This window comes from Rhineura floridana, chromosome 2 (genome assembly GCF_030035675.1).
Source record: "Rhineura floridana isolate rRhiFlo1 chromosome 2, rRhiFlo1.hap2, whole genome shotgun sequence".
NCBI lineage: Eukaryota > Metazoa > Chordata > Lepidosauria > Squamata > Rhineuridae > Rhineura > Rhineura floridana.
The window spans coordinates 2,344,556-2,363,753 of NC_084481.1; the positions used below are offsets into that span (position 1 = coordinate 2,344,556).

Genomic DNA, 19,198 nt, shown 5'->3' on the forward strand with positions numbered 1-19,198 from the left:
GAGTAAACTTTTGAAAATTCTTATACTTGTTGTTCTGCTATCTGCTCCAGCTTTTCCATAAACGATCCTTCATCTCCAGATCCAGGATTGTAAAAATGTGCCTGTAAGTAGCTTTGTAACATATTCCGCTCTTTTTCCAACACACACTGGACTGCTTGAAGAAGTTCTCTCCTCCAGTCAAAAAAAGGAGATGTCTTTTCCTATAAGATAGGATGGATTCAAATCATTCATTTAACAAAGAAACATGCTTAAAATTAAAATCAGTTTTTAATTTTTTTTACAGAATTGTAAACACCACAATGATACGATATAAATAGAATAAAAACATGTTAGTCATACAGTTGACCTCTAAACTCAATCAATGCTTTTGTCAGGTACAATGAGTTAAAAGAGGTTTTTATATATAAACTGACAAACCAATCTATTTATACTTTACTTACCAAAGATAATCATTTCACTTTCACCTAAAACAAATTGCTCTCGTTTTCCCAGTAGCTATCAGACGTTTCATTTTGTTTCATATTTTATTTTTCTAAGAGTGGGGTTGGGCTGAAGTAAAGGCACAATGCAGGAAAGAAGCAAGGACAAAATTATTCAGTGTTCCTAAATTGTTATACTTAACCTTCTTAAACAGGGACAATTAAACTGACACGGATAGGGGTTTGGAGATATTTTACCACCTGAAGCCGCATTCCAGTGCATCCAAGTGTCCCAAACAAAGCCAAGGGTTAGAAATGTCAGCTTTTGTTTGAAAAACCTCACTGGATATTTTTTGCCCCCAAGCATTTAACACTAGGACACAAAAGCACCCAGATGGCAAGTAATCAATATACTTCTTGAGGTTTTATATTTTTAGTGCCTTTTTAAGTACAGAAAGAAAAGTGTAAATGGCATGTGACTGAAATTGGAGACATTGCAGGTGACAATATCATAGAAAAAATAAACTGCAGGGCTACTTCTATGTAAATGTTAGAGTGAAAAGTGCACCCGTTAATCTCAGAAAACGTTGTGGCTACAGGTTATAAGATAGATCCTGTATGCATTTCTTTTGAAGACATTCCTTCTACAGTTAAAAAAGGGAAAGCATGCAAAATGTGTACAATGTAACAAAGAAATTCAAGCCTCTTTTGGGGAGGGTTAAATAATATTACGTATAGTTGTACACTAAAAGCTTAATGCTGAAATATGCACCATTGTTTAGGAAATATATAAAGTACTGTATCAATGGGGAAATTGATTTAAAGCATTTAAAACTGGCCATTTTTCTTGGTAAATTAAATAAATGATTTAAATCAAATTCACTGCTACAAAGGAACATCTCCCCCCGCTGCCGCCATCCATACTTAAGTTGCTGCTGCTGCTGTTTTCATGGTCTCTCCTCAGAGGTCAAAGATCTTACCCTAATCCACAGATGCCTTTTCCATCCCCTGCACCATTATGCAGATGACCAGAGCATAATGGGTTGTATTCAACTAAGTCCTACTCAGAGGAGGCCTATTGTAATTAATGAATCTTAACTTAGTCATGTCTATTCACTTCAGTGAGTCTATTCTGAGTAGAACTAGCATGGAATACCAAGTATATTCCTTGGAAGCACCTCGGACACAAAACATAAAAGGAAATGCCCTCCAACAAGGGCACATCTGCCTAACTGCGGCAATGGTAATTTATGATCCAACTCATCTTAGCAGGAATGGCATTATTGCTGGGCGCCTTAGAAGAACTAAGCAGCTTTAATTGCCCATATGTCTCTATAACATCTTCTTTTGCCAGGCTCCTTCTGCATTGACTGGGAAGCAAGCGCTCAACTTTTTGGAAATCAAAAAGGAGTAGTAGGATCAGTAGTAGGAGCAGTAGCTGCTGTTAATAGTCTACAGCTGAAGTAAAATACTACTACTACTGGCATACCTTGTCTTCTTTATCAGGTTCTTTGTTGAGGTAATCCTTCAGTGACTGAATGGTATCGAGCAACGCTAGTCTCTCTTTTTGGCACCCCTCCTTGGATGGAGATTTCTGAATTTTCTTGTTATCATTAACAGATTTTTCTGATAAAACAAGTATTTTGTAGCTCTCTTCATATACCATCTTCAGTGCATTCTGAGAAGGGAGCAAAATATGTTAGCTGATAACAACAGGTAGCCCAGAGTCATTAAGATATTTACCACCTGAAACTGTTCTGCTTGTGTTGCAGTTTGCAAATAATATAGGCACTGGGGGTGAAATTTGTAATTTCCCCCACAACATAGTCAACACCACAGCATGGCCCTTCAGGGAAAAAACCCATGCTGCGACTGGCCAACTTCATGAAAGAAACATGAAATCCAGTGCATGATCCACCACATTTGGTAGGCGATTATCCTGGACAGAATTATGCATGCCACAGCTAAAATGTCCAAAGTCATTCCTGAAGAGTTCGACTTCATATGTATTCAACATACATTCAAAATTACTGGCGTGGATGACTAATTCAGATCCATACTCATGAAGCATGGCCATGGGGTCCACTTAGATTGCACATCAACAGGATCTCCATTGATCTAAAGTTTCCACAACAGAAGCACATGTTAGGCATTGGGTAGCATTAACCTCTAGTTAAAAAGAGAGAAAGACCTCAACGGATGACTGAAAAAACTCTTAAAATGGTTAAAGAGAGAAGGAAAGCAAAAGGAAACAGCAACACGGTTAGAACCCTAAATGCAACTATACAGCGACTAGTATGTAGGGACAAAGAGAACTATTACAATAGTTATTGTAAAGAAATAGGACAACAAAAAGGGCAGAACAAGAGCCCTATTCCAAAAGATCAGAGAAATTAAAGGGAAATTTAAACTAAGAGTGGGGCTTTTTAGTTTAGAGAAAAGGCGGGTCAGAGGAGACATGATAGAAGTGTATAAAATTATGCATGGCATTGAGAAAGTGAATAGAGAAAAGTTCTTCTCCCTCTCTCATAATACTAGAACTCATGGACATTCAAAGAAGCTGAATGTTGGAAGATTCAGGACAGACAAAAGGAAGTACTTCTTTACTCAGCGCATAGCTAAACTATGAAATTTGCTCCCACAAGATGCAGTAATGGCCACCAGCTTGGATGGCTTTAAAAGAAGATTAGACAAATTCATGGAGGACAGGGCTATCAATGGCTACTAGCCATTATGGCTGTGCTCTGCCACCCTAGTCAGAGGCAGCATGCTTCTGAAAACCAGTTGCCGGAAGCCTCAGGAGGGGAGAGTGTTCTTGCACTCGGGTCCTGCTTGCGGGCTTCCCCCAGGCACCTGGTTGGCCACTGTGAGAACAGGATGCTGGACTAGATGGGCCACTGGCCTGATCCAGCAGGCTCTTCTTATGTTCTTATGTTAAATAATGAACAGGGGAAAACACTGACTGACCAAGATGAAATAAAAGGAAGATGGAAGCAATACACTGAAGACTCTATAAAAGAGATGCAAGGATGACAGATTCATCCACGGAGGAACTGTATGATGAAGAACCAGAACTTTTAGTATGTGAGGTGAAAGCTGCTGTTCAAATACTTGGAAGAAACAAATCACCAGTCATGAAATGGACATGTGCCAGAATGAGTGGGGCTTGGCAGTGTGTCCCTGGTTTTCCTGCATCATATGAGTAAACAGAATGCCTGAAGAGGGTTTCAGCTGAGTCTCAAACATGTCATATGCACCTAAGCTGCTGTCAAGTCTGGCAAAGAAAGATGGATTCTCCCCCTGTGCTCTCTTTTCACAAGATTTGTGAGGAAAAAAGAAGAGACTAGATGACACCTCTCTGTAAATAGGTCTTCTCTGTCTTTCCTGTATTTTATTCAAATCAATAAATTAACATTTTATGTTTTAGATATTATTTCAATTTAAAAGCATGGCAATACATACAATAGGTTGTTCAACAGTTTTCTTAACCACATTACCTTCAAGTGTTGTGAAAATTCTTCTCTTTCTTTCATTGCTGGTTCAGTGACATCTGGAACAACCCCAAAGCACTGCAGATAAGCCATGGCACTGGAGTCTTGGTGTACCATAGTTTCTAGGCTTTCCTCATTAAGCTGAAGTACTAAATCTGAACTCTTATCTGAAAAACAAAACAGCAAGAATGTTTATATGAATAGGGAACCAGCAGGGCCACCAGATACCATCTCCTACTTAGGCCAACTTTCTGTCAGCTAAAGACAGGATAGCATACGATAAAGCTATCAATGGCTACTAGCTCTGCCGCCATTGTCAGAGATGAGAACACTACTGCTCTCAGGACCTGCTTCCGGACTTCCCATGGACATCTGGTTGGCCACTGTAAGAAGAGGATGCTGGGTAGATGGGCCACTGGCCTGGATCCAGCAGGCTCTTTTGTTCCTAGTTCTTGTTCCAGTGTGTTGCTGCTAAAAAAATTCAAACTCTGTTGAAGAACCCAATTAGTTTTAGTTTTGGGGCATTAGCAAGGACTTGGAATAGTATGCACTAGCCTTGATTGGATCCTCAAATTAAGAATCATCATTCCCAGAAGAATGACCAGATGCAGTAGGCACACCTTGTAAGATGCCAGGTTGCATACTGCAGACTGGCAAAGCAGAGTTACAATGAACTTGTCTATCTCAGTGTTGAGAACTATATTAAACATTAAGTATTTTTTTTTTCTGGTTTTATATCCCGCCCTTCCTCCCAGTAGGAGCCCATGGCGGCAAACAGAAGCACTAAAACATTCTAAAACATCATAAAAACAGATTTTAAAATATATTAAAACAAAACATCCTTAAAAACATATTAAAACAAAACACCTTTAAAATATTTTAAAAAATGCTTTAAAAACATCTTTAAAAGCAATTCCAACACAGACGCAGTCTGGGATAAGGTGTCTACTTAAAAAACTTGGTGAAAAAGGAAGGTCTTCAATAGGTGCTGAAAAGATAACAGAGATGCTGCCTGTCTAATGAAAAAAATGAAAATGGACTGCCTTGAAGTCGATTCCGACTTATGGGCGACCCTATGAATAGGGTTTTTTCATGGTAAGCTGTATTCAGAGGTGGTTTACCATTGCCTTCCTGTGAGGCTGAGAGGCAGTGACTGGCCCAAGGTCACCCAGGGAGCTTCATGGCTGTGTGGGGATTCAAACCCTGGTCTCCCAGGTTGTAGTCCAACACCTTAACCACTACACCACACTGTCTCTCCTGTCTAATATTTAAGGGAATTCCAAAGGGGAGGTGCCTCTACACTAAAAGGTCCGCTTCTATGTTGTGTGGAATGGACTTCCTGATAAGATGGTATCTGCCCTCACCTGCAGAGCGTAGTATCAACTGGGTATATAAGGGGTAAGACTATCTTTCAGGTATCCTGGTCCCAAGCTGTATAGGGTTTTGTACACCAAAACCAGAACCTTGAACTTAGCCCAGTAGCTATCAGGCAGTATTTAGAAATGCTTTTAAATAAAATAAAATTTAAAAATAAAATAAAGTTGTTGCTTTACCCAGGTTTACCTTTGTTCTGCTCACCACTGGCAAGTGGCCCCCCAAAAGATTGCCCAGAAGGATATGTGGCCCTTGGAACGAAAAAAGTTCCATACCCGTGTTGTAACTGAACTAGAGGAATCTGTGGTGTCACTCAGAAAAGAATGGGAAGGGTTGGATAGTTTCCTTTTTTGAGCATGCCAGTATGGAACACAGGATCTTCACGAGGTATTCCCCAAGGTAGCAGTTGACTCTCTTTGGATCCAGAATGGAACTTTGTCCATGTTCTTCTTTGGATGATAAAAAAAACCTTTGACATCTGTTTGAGGAGGGACAGCTTTGTTTGCCTGTAACTGGAGGACCTGGATGGATCCTCAAGACGCTTGATTATTGGAGATAGGAATGTGGAAAAAAACTTTTCTGGATATCTTGGAGAACCCCAATAAGTAACCCCTTCTCCACTGTCTCCCAAACCCAGTGGTTGATTGTGATATCATTCCAAGCTATTCTATATATCGGCAGCTTTCCCAAATGGTGATTCAAGGTAGGCAACGTCACATTGAAGAGGGCTTTTAGCAGATCACTGGGCAGCAAAGTTCAGTGTGGGTTTGGACTTGTGGGGTTGTTGCTTTCAAGGTTTGGAGTCTCTGGGAACTTGTTTTTAGGGGTATAAGGCATGTAGAGGCAAAAGGACCAAGTTTATTTGGGTATCCTCTCTTTTGTAGCTTGTACCTGCCTTTTTTCTTGTTCTTGTTCTTCACTCTGACTGGCTGTGGGGCCTTCCTGTTTGCCCCATGGGGATGGTACCTGCATGGTCCTCATGAATTGGCTGGGTTACCATTGTCTCCTTCAGAAAGCCAGTGTGGCTTGCCATGTTGTGGACCATGAGAGTGAAATGAACTTATGATCATAGAATGGAAAATATATGCAGTTGAAATTTTCATAACTTAACGATTACTTTTTATTTTACTATTAATGTTTGAGGGGGGGTTGTGTAAAAACTATTTTTTAAAAAACGAAACAATGCTACTGTTCAGCTTTTTTGCTCTGTGCTTCATAATGTGCTCTAGAAGCAGCACCTTTGGGGTGTTGGACTGGGCACTCTTCTCCCACTGACTATGGGTGCAAAGGAATGTTGGTTCTCTTTTGGCCTCAGTGAATAGCCAGTCTGTATGCAAGAGCAGTTCAGACTGCTGCCAATCTTTGTACTCCCTCTTATAACTGATTTTTATTTTGGTGTCTCTCTCCTTATTCTTGTTTGGGCTTGCATACCAAGTGGAGCTGACCTACTGGACAAGAGACACAGCATTGTCTGGGGATTGATGAAGAGGCACTGCCCCCTCTGGAAACAAAAACATGAGACTACCACCACAAAGGAGGGGTTATCCCCAAAGTAGCTGGCTTTGTCATTTCAAGGGGAGAAATACATTATTTTTATTGACTTTTATGCTTCCTTACAAATAAATCAATGAGTCGATTGATAAAATGTTAAATATCTCAATTTCTGAAATATCTGGCATTTTAGTTTTACAAAAGGCCCGGTTCTATCCCCTCTTGCAAATATCGAAGGAAAATGTTACAAAGCACTATATAGTTGGTATACAACTTCTGCTTAGATTTAAAAAATAATAATGCTAGAGACTGCTGTTGATGAGTTCTTCAGCCTAATTACCTTTCCCACATTTGGTAGACAAGTCCAAATATTTTACATTACACATGTTATTGGTCAGCTGGTTTTCATGTATCATTCTACGTACTGTTTCAGTTTCTAAGACTAAGCTTGTTCAAAGTCACTTGCCCTCCAAGTGACAAGACTTGGGAGTGGCTATCACATAGGATAGCGAAATCCCATGCTGAAATAAAATAAAGGATATCCCAATTTAGTAGTTACTTTCTACCTGCTGGGGGAGTATGCAAGCCTGAGGCATGCTCCCAAAGTGACCTTAGGTAAATTTCAGGAGTCAAGTCACATTTTAGTATGCCCATTGAAATCATTTATAGTATGGATCTATTAACTCACTGTTCCCATATTCAGTCCTTGCACCCTCAAGTCTAGACATCGTTGATCTTAGATCATCTTGCAACTTGGATAGCAGCAGAGTGAAGCCTTCAGCATCTTTAACCTATTTAGAAATGAAGATACAAAACAGAATGAATTCCTAGCTTCATTAATAGAGGACTTGTATATATGCAACTTACTTTTTCCATAGGAGTGCATAGCAGCCATTCATTTAGGGTCACAGCTCACAATACATTTTGTACGCCTAGTGCATCAGTTATGAAGGCTGCATCAATAAATTACAGCTATTTTCAAAATACAATCAGCAACCAGAAATGAACCACGTCCACACTATTATTTTGAAGGGAAATTGTGTAATTTAAATAACCCCCATAGCCCCTTCAAATACTGCACCCAAGGACACTACTGAGATAGGGGACCCCAGCATCAGTGGGGAAGGAGCAGGATTGTCCCCATCACCTCATTCTGGTGTCCACCAGAATACAGCTTTTGTTTCTCCACTGTGCAACTGTTTGCAAACCAGATCCTACAAATCCTAGCTCTGTATGAGTGTTCCGCTAAAAGGCGCTCCCCAAAACAGTACATAGGAAGGTATACACACACATGAATGTGTAAAAACATACAAAAAGCTATTAATTTGATATTAATTGCAAAATTCAGCAACTTGAGAACCTCAGTTTGCTCATCATGGATTTGCAAGTGCAGGATACCTTCCTGTCAGTGGGAAGTCAAGCCACACAGAAGTACAGGGAAGAGTAATAGTTCAAAGAAGCATTGTCTTCAGGGTGAGGTAGAGGACTGGAAATAGCTAGTCTGTTCCTTTTTCAGCCTCCTTCCCTCATAAGAAAAAAGGCAGCTAGAAAGAACAGTACCTGGCTCAGCGCCCTCACCCACAAAAAAGGGGCCCAAAAACAGAAGTATGCAAGAGAACCAAGAAAACATTTCCTCCCTAACTTGCCCAGTGTCTGGTGACCCAGATTGTGCAATGCTGGCCCAGGTAAGAGGTTTAGGAAGCAGCTACACTTTTTAGCCCTATGACACATCATAGCAATGAAGTGTGGTCTTCCCATGCCTTCCTGCCCCTTTACTCCTCAAAGAGCAGATCTGCATCCTGTCCTTTATCTGAGAGCCAGTTCACTAATTTTTCGGCCCAAGAGTGGGAGAGGGCATTGGACTTCAGTCCTACTTTTGAACTTCCCAGAAGCATCTGGTTTGGCTACTGTGGAAACAACAAACCTTGACCAGACAAACTTTTGGTTTGCTCTAGAAGGGTTGCTCTTAAAGAGCTCACATGCGCTCTCTACCACATGCTTTAATACAAGAGGGGTTCACCTTTTTTGGCTCAAGGGCTGCATTCACCCTTGGCCAACATTGCAGGGGTCACGAGTCAGCAGTGGATGTGGCCAAAAGTGGTTGTGGATACCCCACATTTTTCACATGCACCTGTGTGCACACACAGAGACAGACGAGATGCACAGCTCTTGTAGGATCACCCACTCTCTGGTCAAATGACTGATCAGGGCACTGCACTCCATCCATTTCCATCAGGGCACTGCCCTCCACTAACTGCAGCGCTGTATCTACTGTTTGGTTTTCTCTTTTGCTGATGCCGCTAAGATTGGTGAGGTCTATTGGGGCTGGATCAGACCCCTGAACTGGGGGTTAGCCATCCCTGCTTTAATGACTAAAAAGAATAATCCTATGTTAAAGTACAATACTATAGGATGGTATTCAAAACTAGTCCTACTCCGAGTAGGCCCAATGAAATTAGTAGACATGACTAGCTCAGGTTCATTCATTTTAATGGGTTTACTCTGAGTACAATGTAGTTGAATATAACCCACAATGTTTCTCATATTGAATAGATCTAAGAATAAGTTCAATCCTTTGCTTATTTTAAAGCATGTACTTCCAAGAAAGCTAGTCACTTACATAAAACTTATTAAAAAGGCAGTGCAACGTTGCCCAGAATTACCTTTACATTACTGACTGGAGTTCATGATGAAATGATAAAAGCTGGCTGTATGACATAGTACCTATTACTCTTCACTCATTGAGTTTCCACGGGAACTATTGAGGGTACATGACTCAGCAATAAAGTAATGTGTATTCACAAAGTAAGCACTTACTGAAATATTTTCTTGCACACCATTGTACTCAGTGACTGAGAAGACAGGTCCTGGGAATACAGGGACTGGAATGTTGGGACTGGAATGCTGGGACTTGAGGAGATTGGCTGCTGTTTCTTCACAGCCATTAGAATAGGAAACAGGGCATTCCAACAATCTAGAGATATCGCTCTGTATGACTGAGGAATCTGAACAAAAGCTTTCAAAGCCTATGCTGTGTATAACATCAACTTCTGAGAAGGGCGTTAAAAGAAGACTTGTTTGGAGCTCCATGCTATTACTCTGCTTTCTCATAATCTCAGGCGATTCCCAAGAACTCTCATCTACGACCATACTTTCAAAGTTTTCTGATATCTTTTGAATGAATTGTGTACTTTGGACAACATTATTAAGTTGCAACATTTGTTGAAAAAGTGGTTGAAGATCTTGTTCTTTAACAGTATTTGTTATTTCAGCTCTCTGAACCAAAAGCATGCTTCGTAGATTTTTATCTTGAACCTCAAGATTTTCACTGGAGGTCTTCAAATTAGTCATAGCAATACATTTCTCCTGCAAAGCAACACAAATAGTTAGTAACCTGCCTTAATGTGTAACCTCTGAACGTTAGGACTGAGACAAAACAGATGGAGTGGTGCTTCTCTCAAACATTTTTACCACTCATAAAATTCCATCCATTTCACCAATTGGGTGATAAAAGCTCATCCTAGTCACCTTTTTTGAACCCCCCCCCCGAACCAGACAACATACCAATGAACTGATAAACTTTTTAACAGACTAGCCTTTTTAAGTTTGGTTTGGACATTACTCGATGATTAATCTCTTTTTGATGACCAGGACAATTTTCTCCAATTTCTACAACTTCTTAATTAACAACTATTCTTCTTCTGATAATAACCAACTAATCTCTTGGGGAACGAGCTGAGGGAAGGTACTGTTGATACCCACCTGAAAGGTGTTTCTGAAGGACACCAATAGCTTGAACAGCCAGAAAAACGTCAGAGCTCCAAGTTGCTTCTGGGAAACTCCTCCCCCCAGAGCATCAGTTCAGCTTCTGGCCAAGCTTAAAAGTTTTGAACCACATTCATACCTTTCCCATTCATGCATCCATATTAGTATACATAAGAACATAAGAACATAAGAAGAGCCTGCTGGATCAGGCCAGTGGCCCATCTAGTCCAGCATCCTGTTCTCACAGTGGCCAACCAGGTGCCTGGGGGAAGCCCGCAAGCAGGACCCGAGTGCAGAACACTCTCCCCTCCTGAGGCTTCCAGCAACTGGTTTTCAGAAGCATGCTGCCTCTGACTAGGGTGGCAGAGCACAGCCATCACAGCTAGTAGCCATTGATAGCCCTGTCCTCCATGAATTTGTCTAATCTTCTTTTAAAGCCATCCAAGCTGGTGGCCATTACTGCATCTTGTGGGAGCAAATTCCATAGTTTAACTATGCACTGAGTAAAAAAGTACTTCCTTTTGTCTGTCCTGAATCTTCCAACATTCAGCTTCTTTGAATGTCCACGAGTTCTAGTATTATGAGAGAGGGAGAAGAACTTTTCTCTATCCACTTTCTCAATGCCATGCATAATTTTATACACTTCTATCATGTCTCCTCTGACCCGCCTTTTCTCTAAACTAAAAAGCCCCAAATGCTGCAACCTTTCCTCGTAAGGGAGTCGCTCCATCCCCTTGATCATTCTGGTTGCCCTCTTCTGAACCTCTTCCAACTCTATAATATCCTTTTTGAGATGAGGCGACCAGAACTGTACACAGTATTCCAAATGCGGCCGCACCATAGATTTATACAACGGCATTATGATATCGGCTGTTTTATTTTCAATACCTTTCCTAATTATCGCTAGCATGGAATTTGCCTTTTTCACAGCTGCCGCACACTGGGTCGACATTTTCATCGTGCTGTCCACTACAACCCCGAGGTCTCTCTCCTGGTCGGTCACCGCCAGTTCAGACCCCATGAGCGTATATGTGAAATTAAGATTTTTTGCTCCAATATGCGTAATTTTACACTTGTTTATCTTGAATTGCATTTGCCATTTTTCCGCCCATTCACTCAGTTTGGAGAGATCTTTTTGGAGCTCTTCACAATCCCTTTTTGTTTTAACAACCCTGAACAATTTAGTGTCGTCAGCAAACTTGGCCACTTCACTGCTCACTCCTAATTCTAGGTCATTAATGAACAAGTTGAAAAGTACAGATCCCAATACCGATCCTTGAGGGACTCCACTTTCTACAGCCCTCCATTGACAGAACTGTCCGTTTATTCCTACTCTCTGCTTTCTGCTTCTTAACCAATTCCTTATCCACAAGAGGACCTCTCCTCTTATTCCATGACTGCTAAGCTTCCTCAGAACTCTTTGGTGAGGTACCTTGTCAAACGCTTTTTGAAAGTCTAAGTACACTATGTCCACTGGATCACCTCTATCTATATGCTTGTTGACACTCTCAAAGAATTCTAATAGGTTACTGAGACAGGACTTTCCCTTGCAGAAGCCATGCTGGCTCTGCTTCAGCAAGGCTTGTTCTTCGATGTGCTTAGTTAATCTAGCTTTAATAATACTTTCTACCAGTTTTCCAGGGACAGAAGTTAAGCTAACTGGCCTGTAATTTCCGGGATCCCCTCTGGATCCCTTTTTGAAGATTGGCGTTACATTTGCCACTTTCCAGTCCTCAGGCACGGAGGAGGACCCAAGGGACAAGTTACATATTTTAGTTAGCAGATCAGCAATTTCACATTTGAGTTCTTTGAGAACTCTCGGGTGGAGAGTTCAGGTCAGTATCTATTTACAGTACCAGCATATGACTCTCTCCAGCATTCATAAATATATCTCCTTTGTGAGATTGATCAGCCAGCCAAGGGCAGGTCTTGGTGGTGTCCTAGAGCCTCTCAGAAACATCTTTCAGGCGAGTACTAATGGTAGCCTCTTGAGTGGCATTAGGACACCGCCAAGTGGGATTTTCTAAAGTCAGCCCTTCAGTTCCAGGGTAAGACTGGCTGATTATCTGTCAGGTAGAATATGTTGGAGGACCCATCTGCCAAAGGCAGTCTCCACCGAAGCAAACATGTCTCTTTTGTAGTGTTTTGTGAAGGACAACGGTTTGGTTCAAGTTGCCACCCAGCATACCTCTTGCAGAGGGGCATCTGTAGCAAGTGCTGTGCTAATTGCTGCTGATCTGCTTGAATGGGCCACTATCCCTATAGGAGGTCTTAACCTTTGAGACATGTATGCCAGAACAATGCATGCCCTTATCCACCTGGACAAAGTGGATAAGGACACTCTCTGTCCCACAGATAGGAAATGGAAAGAGACAAACAGGGACCCTGAATTCCAAACTGGTCCTATTCTTGTAATATATACTTCTAGTGCTCTACAGATGTCTACAGAGTGCCATGCACGCTTAGAAGGATGTATAGAATGGGGTTAAAGGTGGGCAGCACTAACTCCCGTTGCCTATGAAAGGCCAAATTCACTTTTGGTACAAAAGCTGGACCTGTGCAGAGGACTACTCTATCCCTATGTAATATGCAAAGGCTTTCAGCTATAGATAGAGACTGAAATTGAAAGACTCTTTTTGTTGATATAATCACCACTAAGAACAAGACCTTGTACAATAACTGTTTTAATGGGACCTCCTTTACAGGTTTTTAGTACTGTGTCAGTACTGTGTGTAGATTCCAAGTTGGGAATTTTAGCTGCACTAGAGGACTAGTAAGCGCTGCTTCTCTTCAAAATTGCTTCAGATAAGGATGCAATCCCATGGATTTTGTAAAGGATGCTGATTGCACTAACGTTGGTGCTGATACCTGCCATATCAGTGTGTTCAGTTTTAGCCTCATTTTGAGTCCATCTTGTAACAGCTCTGGAAGACCTGCTTTTGAGGCTTGCTTCTTTTTCTTCTCACACCATGAAACAAACTTTTACCACGTGTACTAGTAAATAAGTATTGTCAATGGTTTTCTTAAGGTTAACATTGTTACTACTACTTCTGGTGCCAATCCTGCCTTTTGCAGACGTTGCCGTTCAACTTCCAGGCGGTTAGTCTTAGCCATTCTGGGTCTGGATGAATTATTGGGCCTTGTGTCTGTTGGTCAGTGACGCAGGTTGTGAGACTCACAGACAAGGTTTTAGCAGAAAGAGAGAAACCTGAAGCAGAAGGGTTAAACTGTGAGAACAGAGTTCCAGACAATCAAGGTCAGTCTGGCTAGCTGAAAGTGTGATAAGCTGGGAACTGGCAGGATCTCGGGTGTGGGGGAAGAATTCTCAATGGAGGAAGATGTCTCTAATGTCTTTGCCTAGTAAAGACTCTTACATGAAACTTGCCTGGCCTGTCTTATTCCTGTTCTAAACGGTTCTTGGATTCATACCACGTCTCACCTACACACGCAGAGCGCAACAGTGTCAAGAGATTCTTGATTACCGGTAGAGTCCAAGTGGGTCAATGGCGAGTTGCACACTCTGAGAACCAAGGTCTCCTGAGCCAAAATGAAGCTCATAAAGCAGTCAATCTGTAAGCACCTTGAAAACAATGCAGTGATTACTAGGAGCCAACACGGATTTATAAAGAACAAATCCTACCAAACTAATCTTATCTCATTTTTTGATCAGGTAACCTCCCTTGTAGACTGTGGGAATGCTGTGGACATAATATATCTCGACCTCAGCAAAGCTTTTGACAAAGTGCCGCATGATATTCTGATTAGCAAGCTAGCTAAATGTGGGCTGGATGGAACAACTATCAAGTGGATCCACAGCTGGCTCCAGAATCGTACTCAAAGAGTGCTTATCAATAGTTCCTTCTCAAACTGGGTGGAAGTAACAAGTGGGATACCACAGGGCTCGGTCCTGGGCCCAGTGCTTCAACATTTTTATTAATGATTTGGATGAGGAGGCACAGAGCATGCTTATCAAATCTGCAGATGATACAAAATTGGGGGGCATAGCTAACACAGTGAAAGACAGAAATACAATTCAAAGGGACCTTGATAGGCTGAAGCATTGGGCTGAAAACAACAGAATGAAATTCAACAGGGATAAATGCAAAGTTCTACACTTAGGAAAAAGAAACCAAATGTAGGGTTCTAACATGGGGGATACTTGGCTCAGCCATACAACATGTGAGAAGGATCTTAGAATTGTTGTTGATCACAACCTGAATACGAGTCAACAGTGTGATGTGGCTGCAAAAAAGGCAAACGCTATATTATATACAGAAGTATCGTTTCCAAGTATCGCGTGAAATATTAGTTCCCCTCTATTCAGCACTGGTTAGGCCTCATCTTGAATACTGCGTCCAGTTCTGGTCTCCACACTTCAAGAAGGATGCAGACAAACTGGAACAGGTTCAGAGGAGGGCAACAAAGATGATCAGGGAACTGGAAACCAAGCCCTATGAGGAGAGACTGAAAGAACTGGGCATGTTTAGCCTAGAGAAGAGAAGACTGAGGGGAGATATGATAGCACTCTTCAAGTACGTGAAAGGTTGTCACACAGAGGAGGGCTGGGATCTCTTCTTGATCTTCCCAGAGTGCAGGACACGGAATAATGGGTTCAAGTTGCAGGAAGCCAGATTTCGACTGGACATCAGGAAAAACTTCCTAACTATTAGAGCCATACGACAATGGAACCAATTACCTAGAGAGGTAGTGGGCTCTCCAACACTTGAGGCATTCAAGAGACAGCTGGACAGCCATCTGTCGGGAATGCTTTGATTTGGATTCCTGCTTTGAGCAGGGGGTTGGACTTGATGGCCTTATAGGCCCCTTCCAACTCTACTAGTCTATGATTTTATGAAACTATTAGGACTACTGATATGTTCTCTTGTTGCACTTTCTTTAGTACCTGTACAATCAGTGGTGCTGGAGGGGAAGTGTACAATAGGTGCTTGGGCCATGGGCAGTTTGATACATCTATGCCTTCTTCCTGCAGGGATTGGAACCTGGTGTAGAGCCTTTTCAGTTGGTGGTTCTTCCCGAAGTGATGTTGTATGTTCATGATGTTCTGTTGAGGTGCCACTTCCTTGGCATTAATTTTCTGCGGCTTAGCCAATCTGCTTGCACATTGTCTATTCCCTGTACATGTTCTGAAACTAACAACTCCAAATTTCTCTCCGCCCTTGACATTAGGAGAGTGGCTTCCTCCTGGAGGGCTCTTGATTTCACGCCTTAATGACTCAGCACATTCTTTAGGTTCAGGGCTGGAGGAAAGCGAAGCAATGCTAGCCTTGCTGCTCTCAATTCCAGCCAGTTTATGCCTCTACTATCCTCCATTTGAGTCCAGATGCCCTGCACTGCCTGACCTCTGCAGGGAGTTCCTTAGCCTGTGAGGCTGGCACCTGTTATTGTTTCTTGCATGGCTTCCCTCAATGGAATACTCTTGGCTTTGTTGCTACTCCTCAGCCATCACTTGAGGGCTGAATTGAGCTGTGCTAACATTCGTTTTTACCTGCTTTGGTTGCAGGCAATGAATGGCTGAAAGGGTAATAGTGTCCATTGCAATGCTCTGGTATGAAATCTCGCTCATGGTGTTACTTGTAAAGTTGATTCTAGCATTCCCAACAATTTGACTAAATTCATTAAATCCTTCAAGAACTTCTTTACCACACTGGTCACAGCTACTACTATGTTTTCTATTAATTCCTGAAACAATTAGATGTTTTCTTTCTTGGTGTCTTTTTGAGTTCCTAGGTGTTGTAGGCTCTGTGAGGAGTACAGATGACTCTTCCTTGTGTTTACCAGGTGTTTATCAGGAATCCATGGTCTTTCATGGCTGCCAGGTGATGTTCAGATCTTGGTATGCCTCCTGAAGGGATGACAATCGAATTAGAATATCGCTGAGATACAGGTACAGCTATTCCTTCCTCCCAAAGATGGGCCACCACTATCACTATTTTTGTGAACATTCTTGGGGCCAAGGCCAATCAGAAGGGCATTGCCTTGTACTAGAAGTGTTGATCTGCATAAGTGAACAGCAGGAACCAGTAGTGCTCTGGGTGTATGGGCACATGTAGACATGCTTCTATTAAGTCTATGGAAGCTAGGTGGTTTTGAGGTTGGAGTCCTTCCCAACGGAGTTCAACATTTCCATTCTGAATTTGTGGTATCTTATAAACTTGTTTAGGCATTTCAAGTCCAGTATCAACTCTCATGCACCCCCTATCTTCAGAATGATGAAGAGCAGTAAATAGACTCCGGAAAAATCTCTGTTCTGGTGGCACATATTCTTTTGCTGCTTTCTCCAACAGGTGTTCTATCGCTGCTGACATCAGGTCCCACTTTTCTTGATTCTTGTGATGAGATGAGATGAATCTGCTTGGAAACAAGAACTGAAACTCTATCCTGTAACCATATCATTTCCGATTCCCATCTGTGGTACAAGTTCATCAGCCTTACCCCTACCTGATGGTTTAACCACCTTTCTACCTCTTGTGGTGGAAACAACACCTCTTGTTCTTTCCACCTCTTGTGGTGGAATTATTGGAGAATCTGTTATTTGCATTTTGTGGTCCTCTGCCTTGGGCATCTCTAGGCTGGTCTAGAGGGTCTATAATCAAGAGTTCTAGCCCAAAACCTCGGGGAAAGGACTAGCATAGATGAAAACGCTCTTGTGTATGTTTGTTCTCCTCCTTTTGACTTGCAATCAACATTGCTTTTTTCTTATCTTTGGTCTCAACCAATACCTTAGGAGTTTGGACTCCTAAGAGTTTCTTACCATCAAAAGGCTTTCGAGTGAGGATCAAGCAGAAGCTTGGATCCGCCTCCCAATGGCAAGGCTACACTGTTCTTCTCGTCACTATTTCCTATGGTTCTGGAGGCAAACTGTGTTGTAACCATTGATGCATCTGCTATAAAGGCTCACACACATAAAATCTCATACAATCTTGAGGCAGGTGTTTTTGAGTCAGTCCAGATCTTGATTGAGATCTGCTAAGATGTAATCTGGCCATAGTTTGGCTGCTCTTGCACAAAAATAATGCTGTACAAGATGCTCATAAGGCCAATACTGACGCCATGTACTTTCTGTTGCATGAAGTCTAGTATGCATTCTGTCATATCTTTCAATTGACTGTCCCCTTCTTTGGACATGTAATTTTTTGATACCAGAGCTTAAATGGGTTTATTCACATCTGGCACCTTCAACTGCTCCATTATTTCTTGTTCTAGCATGTATTTGATAAAGTAAGGAAATTATTTCTTCAACTGCAGTGGTGCTTGACATTCTGCCCTTATTAATTTCTTTAACAAGTTTGGCACCTTCACTACGTTTTCAAGATCCTTTCGTTCTGATAAGACTGTTGCCAACCTCAATGATGTAGTTGGTGTGGGTTGAGGCTCAGTTACTTTAAGCTCCAGTGTGGCCTTAACCTTCATGAGCAAAGGCAAGAAATGTTCATCCTAAAATAGTCATGTGGATACCTGTTCTTCCACATCAGGGTCATCATTCCATTCAGCATCTTCCATACCTAGAATGCTGCTGCGCATTTCATCTTCCCCTTCTCTGTCATCCAATAGCGGATATACAGCTCCTTGATCTGTTGAATTCACTCTCACTTGACCCCTGGAGGCAACTGGGGGGAAACTGACTGATTTGGAATTTTTAGTGGCATTGTCAATGGTTGCACATTGTTGGACAGAGCCTGTTGATAATAATTAATATTGGGCCCTGGGATGCTACTTGATAATAATCCTGATGATATCTGGATTACACTATGTAATCTATGATACACTTTTAAGCTGTCTTATCAGTGTTGGAGGCAATTATCAATTTTCCTGCTGTTGCAATATCCCATCTTGACCCCCTGTGGCAGCAGTTGCATATGGCACAGGTGTACTTTCATCCATCACAGAATTACATTATTGATCTAGGTGTGGTATACTTGTTTAGCCAGAAGACGGTGCCTGAGACCCTATATTGCTATTGCTGTTTACAGGCTGATTCTACCTCTCTTGACCACATGGGGGAGAAACTACAATAACAATGGGCACAATGTGTTGTAATCTGATTTGGCCACAGGTGGCATTAGACTCAATTGTTTTAAATGCAACAGGATTCCTTTGATTAAAATCACTCAGCTGGTTGCTTAATGGGGAGTGGTTAGAGGTATTTGCAGATCCAGAGCCCTATGCAGCACCTCTTCTGACTCAGATAGATCTTTCTCATTTAAAGCTTGCAATCTTGCCTGCCTGATTTGCCTAGCGGTTCTACAATCCTCACCAGTTTCTGCTACTGCAGGGGTGCCTTGGATCAGACTGTCCCTTTTTGCTACCGGCTTGAGTGAAAGGCAGGAATGTAATGAGTTGCTTCAAGGGAACAGAGCTGGAAAAGTTTACTGTGAAGCGACTGAGTTTCTACCTTTGACCACGAGGGTGAGCTAAAGCCACCTGATCCCAGTATGATATCACAAGAAAATATGTAAGAAAACTATGAGAAAATATTTATCAAATAATTTATATCAGAAGAATTCAGGCAGAAAGATGAACAAAAGATTCCAGGCAAAATCTGGGAATGGAGATGGCAAGATGTCCCACAGCAAACTACATGTACAAGCCTAAAATAATGCTTTGATAAATTGTATTTTGGTGGCACTTAAATCTTGC

At 41.8% G+C, this 19,198-nt stretch overlaps 1 protein-coding gene across 9 annotated transcripts in view; it reads right to left on the reverse strand.

The window, feature by feature from the left end:
• The window catches only part of PCNT (pericentrin), a 200,069-nt gene that overhangs the window by 46,941 nt on the left and 133,930 nt on the right, over positions 1-19,198 (reverse strand). For all 9 annotated transcript variants that reach the window (XM_061607607.1, XM_061607602.1, XM_061607606.1 and 6 more), the window contains 5 exons: positions 9,593-10,141; positions 7,464-7,566; positions 3,917-4,077; positions 1,909-2,097; positions 27-200 (listed from right to left, as the gene is read on the reverse strand). In XM_061607607.1, the coding sequence (XP_061463591.1) occupies positions 27-200; positions 1,909-2,097; positions 3,917-4,077; positions 7,464-7,566; positions 9,593-10,141 (1,176 nt within the window). The remainder of the gene's footprint in view (positions 1-26; positions 201-1,908; positions 2,098-3,916; positions 4,078-7,463; positions 7,567-9,592; positions 10,142-19,198) is intronic.